Genomic DNA, 11,326 nt, shown 5'->3' on the forward strand with positions numbered 1-11,326 from the left:
ATTCATGTTTTTATTTTATTTTATTTTTCTTTGACCAAAGGTCATGGTTTTGGATTCCTTGAGTGTTAGGTTAAGTTTATTAATGGTTTCCAATCATTTTGGTAAGGTAAAGGTGGCATAAGACAAGAATTGCATTTTTGGTTATATGCCCACATATGACCCTATGTATATTTTTATTTCCTTTTTGTTTCACCTTTGATTTAGTTGATGATTACTAGGTTGGGTTTGTTGAGTTTTTTCAAGTCATCTAAACAAGGTAGAATATGGCATAGTTGATTATTTGCAAAGATAGCTATTTGCTCCCATATGATTTTTCTCTTATTTTGTTTTCTTTTTATTTGTTTCTCTTTGATGTTGAAAAAGGTAGGGTTTAGGGTTTAAGATCATTTCCAAAATACTTCAACAAACAATCATGGCAAGAATCATCACACACATGCATGGGCACTATGCTCCTAACTTAGTTTAATAAAAGTTTTTGTTGGTTCCAAAATTTGTAAATAGGAAAAATGAATGTTTCTTTGTTTTGAAAATTTGGGGTGTTACAGCCGGCCACCAGATCTCCACCGGCATAGCGCCAAACTCCACTAAGGGAACAACAACTACATCTACACTACTATGTACAGAGGGGGCCGACCTCCCCTCTTCCAGTCACTCCGGCCGGCGAGACCGCCGGAGGAGAGGGAGAGGGGAGCCGGCAGAGAGGAAGAGATTCTCAAGGCTACTGTTCAGTCGCTTGAGCTGGGAAGGGGGGAAATGAGCTCCCACTTATTTAACTAGATCGAACGATCCGAAAGATGGCTGATGGAAGGTGTTTTTTACAGCCGGCTGATATCAGCCTATCGTTCGCTAAGAAACAAAGTCGGTTGCTTGGTAAAAAAAGAAGGAGAAAAAAAAAACACTACGCACGCGCACGCGCGTGGTGAGTGGCGGCCATGTCCATGTGGAGGGCATGGGCGCCCGCTGCGTGTCCGCCGTGACATCGCCCGCCGCACCGCCCTCCGCCACCTCTCCCCTCCATGCGGCGACAATGCCCAGACTCAAGACCCCCTCCCCACGAGGTCCACCACTGCTCCTCCCTCCTCCTCCTCGATTCGCAGCTCTCTTGACTCACTGCCTGGTTGCAGGGCATGGCGGCCTCCAGGCTGCTCTACATTGCCGTCGCCGACCACCACGGCCATGGCCGGAGGAGCACCTTCCACTACACCCGCCCAGTCCTGCAGAGCACGCTCCAGCTCATGGGATGCAAGCCACGCCACGCCTTCAAGGTCCGCTCATCTATATATGTACCCCTTTAATCTTAATGGCTTCCAATCTGCCTGCTCTCACTCGCTCTCCTTTTTGTAATTTGACTCCTGAGTTCAACTAATCCCCCAATTATTGGTACTACCAAACACTGGATGATGCAGACTCAACATGATAGTATCTGTAGTATCCCTGTCACCATGGTTCAGTTATGGAATATCCAACCAGCAGCATGCCCAAGCCATACTCTGTAATCCTGGCCCATTTACTAGTTATATTTATTTTTGGAGGAATCGGTTATATTGCTTACTACATTAATAATTCTTTAAATCTGCATCAAGTTGGTTTGTGTTCCCTTTCATCCCTTGTATAATCTGCCTTGTCTGAACTCCAATATTCTTACAATCTGGTTTCTTACTTGCCTCACAGTTTCTGTTGCCATCCTAGATTTAATTGATAACACCTTCATTAGGATTTTCTGAACTACATAAATCAGACCAATGCCAACGATGTCTAATTTGTCGCTTGTTTGTGTCACCAGATCAGCAAGAGAGTATTCGATGTGACGAGGAACGATTTCTTAGACGCGTCAAAACTGGGCGAATCCACAGCCGAGGATGGCATGGAAACTGCCAAGCTCTTGAATGCAGAAAACACGACCAACATACCGTTTGAGTTGTACAAGATCCAGACAACTGTCGTTGTTTCGAGAGAAGAGTTCCTAAATGTTGTATGTGATGCCCTCACTTCCTACAAGTATGTTGGGCCAAATCAGAGGGCTGACTTGCTTCTTGCCTGCAGGTAATACCATAATCCGATTTCGCTGTTTCCTAAATTCACACTGTTGATATGCAACTAAAATCTGTCACCAGTCCCCGAGAAATTGAATAGCTTTAAGTGCAAATGCTATGGCAAGCAGAAGAACTATACTGCTTATCATAATAGGCCCTGAGTTAGTATTTCGAGAGGAATTCATTTCATCAATGACGTTTTCTTTTTGTGTTTCCCATACTTTACATCAGGATTAAGGAGAGGAAAGAATCGGTGACAGTGTTGTTGTGTGGCACAAGTGGATGCGGCAAATCTACTCTATCATCCCTATTGGTAAGCGTTTATCTTTATTATTTAGTTACAAAAACCCTTCATCGGTAGATACAATTTGATGAACTCATCTGCTCGTATTAGTATACAGTAATATTCCATATATCCATGAAAAACTGGGATTGTTTGGTAGAACTTAATTACCCTGATACTTCTGTAATTCCCTACCCTGACTTTATATTTTCCCTAGGGTAACAGGTTGGGTATCACCACCGTAGTTTCTACTGACTCTATACGGCACATGATGAGGAGTTTTGTAGACGAAAAACAAAACCCTCTGCTCTATGCGTCAACCTACCACGCAGGAGATTATCTAGACCCTGTTGCAGTTGCCCAAGCTAAGGAGAAACGCAAGTTAAAGAAACTCGCTGTTATTTCTCATTCAAATGCTAATGGAGACGAAGATGGTAGCACTTCAGATGACAAATGTAATGAGAAATCTCCAGACTTGCCTCCTAGAACTGAAGTGACCAGCAAAAAGCAAATGGCCATAGAAGGATACAAAGCGCAGAGTGAGATGATCATCGGGAGCCTTGATAGATTAATTACAACCTGGGAGGAGCGCAAAGAATCTTTAATTGTAGAAGGAGTTCATTTAAGCCTGAATTTTGTGGTACGTATGATCGAGAACCATGCTGTTTTCCTTACACAAAAAGAAAAATGTTTTTTCTTTCATTTGTGTTGTTTATATTTTCATAATTACATTATTTTATCTCTTCTAGAGTATGCAGTGAAATTCTTTCTATTTCTCTTGTCTAATAGATGGGGCTAATGAAGAAACATCCCTCCATTATACCATTTATGGTATATATCACGAATGAGGAGAAGCACATGGAACGTTTTGCAGTCCGTGCAAAGTACATGACGCTTGATCCAGCAAAGAACAGATATATTAAATACATCCAGAACATTAGAGCTATCCAGGAGTACTTGTGCAACCGAGCCGACAAACATCTAGTGCCGAGAATTAATAATACCAATGTAGATCGGAGTGTGGCAGCCATACACGCCACGGTTTTTAGCTGCCTTCGTCGGCGAGAGGCTGGGGAGCAGTTCTATGACCCCCATACAAATACTGCAGCTATAGTAGATGAAGAGTACAGAAACCAGTGCGCTGCAAACTCATTGAGTTCCAAGGGCATGTTTCAGTTGATTCAAAGGCAAGGGTCTTCTAGGAATCTAATGGCGCTGCTTAACACCGATGGTTCAGTTGCTAAGGCATGGCCTGTGGTTGCCGGTGACAGCAATGGTAACATAAATGATGGCACAGGCAGTGAGAATTCTGTGGGAAACCCCATGTACGGTCCGTTGCAAATTGGGAAGGCAGAGCCTGTCAATCTTCAGTTTGGCTCTTTTGGGATCAGTGCATGGCCAAGTGATACCGGATGCACTAGTCATACTGGGAGTGCCGATGACTCCAAGGCTGATGGCACAGATACAGGGAGTAGGTATTTATCCTCATGTTGCAGCTCACCAAAGATGTCAGATGATAATTCCAAAGAGGTTCGCCTCTTAATCCTTTCTGTGATTATGATATTTTCACAATTGGTTATGCACATAGAAAGTGAGTTATGCTATTATAAAATTCAATGTTTATCATGACTGTCACGACATTTATGCGTACACATATGAAATATTCAGATGTGTTTGGCAGTTATGTATGAAAGTTAAAGTAACTGATGCTATGCTTGGGCTGACACGGTTTAATCTCATCTCATACAGCTTGTGGATGAGTACTCAGTGTTTGACAGTGAAGAAGAGGAAGAGGGTAGTGATGCTGGTGATGCAGAGACGAATGAGGATCTAACTGACGAAGAAAGGGACATCCAAGAGGTAGTATACAACATCTTTTTCTTGATCATCTTATCCCCCATTTCTATACACAGCATTGCCATGCCGAAAGTGTGTCGAATGAAGTCGATGACTTGAGTTTCTAGTTGGTTTTTCATGTGCCTAAGTGCTAGTAGTGCAAACAAATTGAAGTCAATTCAATTCTCTATTATGTAGACTAATAACTGGGGAGGAAAGTCATTCTACTTAACTGACCATCCATTCTGTTGTCTTTGATGACTGTACTTGTAACAAAAAAACGCGAAGCAGATGGAGGAAGCTGGGTCTGTGGATGAGCACTCGACAAAGTCAGATGAGGAGTATGATGACCTAGCCATTAGAGAAAGCGGCTACTGGTCTGATGACGAGCAGCCGACCCTGATGAAGAAGCCCCCAGCACTAGGGATGGACGGATGGTAGGAGGCGACAAGGATGATGGCAACATGGGCCTGATGCTGAAGATGGGAAATGAAGGCGGTGGCGCAGAGATGGCGCGGTATGCCTACCATCTCATGATGAACGGCGTTGAGTCATAGAAGTGATGCCAAGGCGAGGAGACAGCCAATGTAGCCGCCCCTGCCGGTGGCCTCGCCTTACCCTGTTAGTAACAAACATGTGGTTGTTCTGAATTGGCTGAGTTGGGTAGATAGCTAGAAGTGTTGTTGTACCTTGTAAGATGTCATACAGTACTGTTGTTGTGTCTGGAGACAGAGGGGAGGAGGCCCTGCGTGTACTGGCCTGGAGAGAGGGATGTAGAGTGACAGTAGCTAGCAATGAATAAGTTAATGGACTCCCTCCGTATCCATGACACAACAATAATAAGAATCAATGTATTAGATATAAAATACCAGTGTGTACATACATAACAAGTGAAGTGATGGTGGCTGGCTACCGAGTCAGTCTACTGTACTATTTCATGGCGGCGGCGGTGGTGCCGGTGCCATCGCAGGCGGTGCAGGAGCGGGTAGAGGAGCAGCGGTTGCAGTAGGTCCACTTGGTGGGGAGACCTGCGGTGTACCTGGTGGCCATGTTCTTGGCCGCCCTCCTCGCCTTGCTCGCCGTCTCCTCCGCCACCTCCTTGAACACGAACCCCTCCCCTTTGCACCGGGGGCACAGGCCCGTACCCCCGCAGGCGCCGCACGCTTCTTCTGCCCTCTTTCCCGGCTCTTGATCCGAAGGTGCTGCCTGCTGCTGCTTCTGGTCGCCCCGCAGGAGGACGGTGGCGGCCACCCCCACCGCTGCTACTCCGGCCACCAGCACCGCTGTGTCCGGCAGCGCACCAGGGCGGCGACGACATCGTACGTTGACAGGAGGACGCCGGGTGATGGTGGAGGTTGTTTGTACGAGACAGCTGCTGCGTGTAGAGGAGGGAGAAAGGCGAGGAGGAGGTGGAGGCGAGCAACAGGAGGCTGATGCTGCCATGGCCATCTATCTCTACCTCCTAAAATATCATTATCCCATCCGTTCTTCCTTCTGCCAGCAAGTGACAAGTACCAGGCTAGCAGGTGAGAGGTAGAGGGCGAGTGAGGTGGGTGGACACATTTCAGACGAGCGAACACAGATCAACCAACGTACGGCTCTGATCTATATCGACACCTATTTTAGGTCCAAACCAGGCATGACAAATTGATAAAATTTCTGGTGCTTTTGAGTCAACACCTGCAAGCAAATTCAGGTGAACCCGATGTATTTTTCCATAGGCCTCCAGGAGCGATAGTTGTGTAAACAGATGAGATAATTTAAGCTCGGAATCCGTTTTTCAAAATCGATAACCGGTTTAAGGGACTTTGATGGATAAGGATATCCGATTCTGAACTTGTCACTGGATACGGTTACATCTGGGCATGGGCAGTCCAGCCCGACCCGGCCCGAAAATCCCGGGCCGGGCCAGGCTTGCACTTCGGGCCGGGTTCGGGCCTGAAATCTGAGCCCGAACGTCGGGCCGAGCCGGGTTCGGGCCTTCATTTTTATGCATTTTAGCCTGGTTGGGCCGGGCTTCTCGGGCCGGGCCGGGCTTTTTGCTCGTTCGGGTCGGGTTCGGGCTTAATTTACAGGCCCGACGGTCGGGCCGGGCCGGGCTCGGGCCTGACTTTTTACCCGCGGGCTTTTTTAAGCTCGGCCCGAAACCCGGCCCGGCCCGAACTTTGCCCAGGTGTAGATACGGTATAAGATATGTGGTAAGCTCTCTCGCCCATGACCCCTAACCCTCTCCCATCGTCTGGCGGCGCCGCACCTCGCCTGGGCAGCCGCTAGTGCCAACCCTTGCCCCGCCCCTGTGTTCTCCACCCCCGCAACCACCCTAGGAGTTGTCGGGCAAAGCCCAGGTGGCATGGCGACGGCGGCCTAACCTCGGTCGTTGATCAGATGACATCGCAGCGGCGTCCAACAAGGTCTCCCCTGAGATGACGACAGCGGAGCAACGACGTCCAGGTTGTGCTGCTCCGTGGCGGCAGGACCGCCGGGCGGCGATGGCTTGGCCCAGATCTGGGCCTAGATGGGCATGGGCGGGCTTCGCATGCTGGTCTCATGTCGATGCTCCGTCCGCGGTAGTGGCACTCTTGGGCTTCTCTTGTGACACGAGGAAGCCTGGGGTAGCAGCTCCGGGCATGGTGGTGGTGGCCATCTCCTTCGTCGAAGGTGGTCGGCTTGAGGCTGGGTCGTCGGATCGTAAGATCTGTCATCTAGTCCCGGCTGCGAGTCAGGAAGACATAGTTGCCGGTGAAAACCGAGCCAATTGGCGGGCGATGGCGGCATTCTGCGTTGTTACCTTGATTAAGGCATTGCTGAGTAACGATTGTCGACCTACTCGTGCTGCTCCGAGGGGAAACCTAGGATCTGGTCTTCTAAAACGTACGATGGCGGCATTGTGGTGCAGTTTTCTCTCTTGGGGGCATCGTTTGTGGAGCAGGGCCCGATGACAAAGGTAGAGGAGGAGATGTCAAGTCATGCCTAGCTGACAGGTGCTACACTGAGTCATGTCTGTTTGGCAGGTGCTATGATGACAAATCATCCATGGCGGCATCGACAATAGGCTGGCAAGGGCTATGCGGATCTCTGCCCTGAAGATGGAACCAATGGCTAGATGGTGGGGCGTTTGTGTCTGTTTTTAGGGTAGATGTCTTGGCGACATGTTACTTCATCCATTGTCGGGTTTCTAGGAGTTAAGTGGTGGTTTCAGGTTTTATGATGTATAATCTTGATAGATCCATGTTAAATAAAATTTAAATAAAGAGAAATTTTGCGGTACCCCTGTACTCCAAAACTATTACGTGGAGTACCACGCCGATCTAGCCATCCGTGATAGAGGACCATCATTAAAATAAAAAATTATAGTGCCAAAAAAGCAATTTGCACAAATTGGCACCAATTTGCAATTTAACCTTCTATCCTGATCCCGATAGAAGCCAGTAGCAGCCCGATTGGGATTGATTCGCTGCGCCTCAGACCTGTTCGCCACGGTTTCGCTCTCGTGCCTCACCTGATCGCCGCCGCCGAATTTTCGCCTCCCCGATCGGTCTTCGCCTGGTGGAAGCCGTTTGGCTGTCTCCTGGTAAGTACTTGCGCCTCGTTACTAGTAGTAGTATACATTTTTTTTTTAAGTAAACGTACATGAGTAGTCGCCATACAGTAGTAGTTTCTTTGCGCAGATTTGAAGTCACGAACTTATTGCCTTTCGAATAGCTGTTGCAGAACTAAACTTAGTACATATTCATATATTTTTGTTGCTATTTCCGAGACGGGTAAACGAAATTATTCAACAAGTTTTCTAAATCGCCTATCAGGTGGGGAAGATTTTGCTTGGGTATCCCGCCCGCCACGGGGCGTTCTGGTGGCTTATTAGTTGGGATCCGAACTACGACTATGGAATTTTGGATAATTCCGGAGGTGACTTTCATATTAAACTTCACATCCGAAATAAATCCGATAACTATGGAGTTTGGTGTCTGTCTATGGAGCTGCTTAGGATGTTCATGAGCCCGCTTTTCTCCGGGAGTTGGTTAATCTAGCGAAGGATAATCCGCACCCTATCATCATAGACGGGGATTTTAACTTGCTTAGATGCCCTCATGAGAAGAGTAGGGGCAGATTTGACACCCACTCCACTGGCCTTTCTTATTCAACGTTGTTATTGACAGTCTGGATTTGAGAGAGGTTACAATGGGTGGGAGACAATTCACTTGGGCGAATAGTCTCCCCGAGCCTACTTACGAGAAATTGGATCGTGTATTGATGGACTCAGACTGGAAATTTAAATTCCCTCTAGTATCAGTACAGGTTCTTCCTCGGATTGAAGCTTTGTCAGATCACGCCCCAATTTTGTTATCTACTGGAACGTCATTGCCGCCGCGTAGACGTCCGTACAAATTTGAGCTTGGATGGCTTAATTGGGATGACCTTTCGGATATGGTTAAATTTATTTGGGACAAACCCGTTGCTGGAAACACCCCTATCCAAAGGTGGAATAATAAATTACGCTCGATGCGTAGATACCTTGGAGGGGGGGGGGGGAGGGGGCTAGGCAAATGTCGGGCAGCTCAAACAAGAGAAACTCACTCTATCATCAGATATTGATGCATTAGAGGCACTTGCTGAGGTACGTCCACTGACGACGCATGAGATTGAACTTAAAAGTCAATACCATGCTAAGTTTGCAGGCTTATTTCGTGAGGAGTAACTCAAATGGTATCAGAGGTCTAAATCCCAGTTCTTGTTAGAAAGAGACTCGAATACGAGATACTTTCATAGTGTTGCCAATGGTCAACATAGAAAGAAACTCATTCACTCTCTTGTTCAAGATGAGGGACTGATCGAAGGTCATGAGCAATTAAAGTCCTATATTACTTCTTACTATAAAGGCCTTTTTGGTGCGCCGGAGGAATCAGATGTATCCATGGATGAATCCAGGATTGATGATATCCCTCAAGTGTCTATTGAAGAAAACGACATTCTTACCTCCCCTTATTCCGAGGAGGAGATAAGAAATGCTTTCTTTCAGATGGAACACAACAAGGCACCAGGGCCGGATGGTTTCCCGAATGAGTTCTACCAGAATTTTTGGGACATCATCAAGTCTGATCTTTTGGTTCTGTTTGCCGAATTACATAAGGGACAACTGGATCTGTTCAGTTTTAATTTTGGTGAAATTATTCTTCTACCAAAGGTTACTGACGCGGAACGGATCCAGCAATACAGACCTATATGCCTTCTAAATATTTGTTTCAAAATTTTCACAAAAGTTGCTACCATTCGACTTAATTCAGTGGCAGATAAAGTGGTGCGTCCTTCTCAGACTGATTTTATGCAAGGTAGAAACATCCTAGATGGGGTGGTCACCTTACATGAGACAATTCATGAGATGCACCGTACAAAGTTGAATGGGGTGATACTCAAGATCGACTTTGAAAAAGCCTATCATAAAGTCGAATGGTCTTTTCTTCAACAAACCCTCAGGATGAAAGGTTTTTCTGAGGAATGGCGTGCTCTTATTAATAACTTTGTTTTTGGTGGTAGCGTTGCCATTAAGGTCAATGATGACATTGGTAAATACTTCCAGACCAGAAAAGGGTTTAGGCAAGGTGATTCCCTATCTCCAATGTTATTTAACATTGTGACGGATATGCTTGCAATTATAATAGAGCGCGCTAAGGTCGATGATCAAATTGAAGGTGTAGTCCCCCATATGGTTGATGGAGGCTTATCCATTCTTTAGTACGCTGATGACACAATTCTTTTTATGGATCATGACTTGGAAAAGGCACGAAACCTGAAATTAATTCTTTCAGCTTTCGAGCAGTTTTCCGGTCTTAAGATTAATTTCCATAAAAGTGAATTGTTTTGTTTCGGTGAAGCCATCGATGAGGCCAATCTATATGCTGAATTATTTGGCTGTGGGATTGGGTGTTTTCCAATTAGCTACCTGGGTATTCTGATACATTATCAGAGACTCACGTTGGCTGAATGGAAAATTGTTGAAGAAAGACTTCAAAAACGTCTTACTAGTTGGAAACGAAAATTACTATCCCTTGGTGGAAGATTAGTTCTCATTAATTCGGTACTCACAAATATGGTATTGTATATGATTTCTTTCTTCCAGTTACCGAAAGGAGTCTTACATAGATTGGACTATTTCCAATCAAGATTCTTTTGGCAAGGGGATAGCGAGAAGAAAAAGTACCGGTTAACTAAATGGAGTGTTGTATGCCGTCCGAAAGATCAAGGTGGACTTAGAGTTCATGATCTTGAAGTTATGAACAGGGCTTTGCTTGGTAAATGGCTGGCTAGGTTGTTAACGGAGAATGGAGTATGTCAACAACTATTATGGAAAAAGTATGTTGGCTCAAAGGCGATCTCTTAGGTTTTTTGGAAATCAGGAGATTCACATTTTTGGGTTGGCATCATGGCAACTAAGAATAACTTTTTCCCATTTAGTTCTTTCTCCATCAAGAATGGGACGAGATACAATTTTGGGAGGATTGTTGGTTGGGAACAACCACTCTTCGTGAACAGTATCCGGCTTTGTACAGTATAGTTCGTCATAAATGGGATACCTTACAGAAGGTGATGGAATCTTCTCCCCACTCTATGATGTTCAGGCGCGATCTTGTCGGTCCCCGACTAGTTTCTTGGAATGAATTGCTTGAGCGGTTAGGTTCAATCCAGCTGGTTCAGGGGATGGATGAATTCCGTTGGAGTCTCACCAAAAATGGTATATTTTCGGTTAGCTCCATGTACAATGCATTATGCCTCTCTTCACAACCGGTACTAAATAATAAACACATCTGGAAGATGAAGATACCTCTCAAAACTAAGGTCTTTGCATGGTATATTCGTCGAGATGTGATTCTTACTAAAGATAACCTTGTAAAGCGCAACTGACAAGGTTGTACGAAATGCGTGTTCAGTCACGAAAACGAGACAATAAAACACCTTTTCTTCAACCGTCAAGTTGCTAGATCTATATGGTCAATCATTCAGATAGGTTCTACCTTATACCCTCCTCGTAGCATTGCAAACATTTTTAGCAATTGGCTAGATGGGGTGGATTCTAGGTACAAAACGATTATCCGAGTGGGAGAAATTGCGGTTGCATGGTCGCTTTGGCTATGTAGAAATGATAAGGTTTTTAATGACAAAAATTCCTCTCTTATGCAGG

The 11,326-nt window shown here is 45.8% G+C and overlaps 1 protein-coding gene across 1 annotated transcript; it reads left to right on the plus strand.

Moving 5' to 3' along the window:
• Positions 1-1,127: 1,127 nt before the first annotated feature.
• Positions 1,128-4,593, plus strand: LOC124656120 (P-loop NTPase domain-containing protein LPA1-like). Its single transcript, XM_047194923.1, has 7 exons — positions 1,128-1,265; positions 1,784-2,043; positions 2,265-2,346; positions 2,534-2,956; positions 3,106-3,846; positions 4,066-4,176; positions 4,444-4,593. Exons 1-7 carry the CDS (start codon positions 1,128-1,130, stop codon positions 4,591-4,593), a joined length of 1,905 nt encoding a protein of 634 aa, XP_047050879.1.
• The last annotated feature ends 6,733 nt before the right edge of the window (positions 4,594-11,326 follow it).

Source organism: Lolium rigidum, chromosome 5 (genome assembly GCF_022539505.1).
Source record: "Lolium rigidum isolate FL_2022 chromosome 5, APGP_CSIRO_Lrig_0.1, whole genome shotgun sequence".
In the NCBI taxonomy this organism is placed as follows: Eukaryota; Viridiplantae; Streptophyta; class Magnoliopsida; order Poales; family Poaceae; genus Lolium; species Lolium rigidum.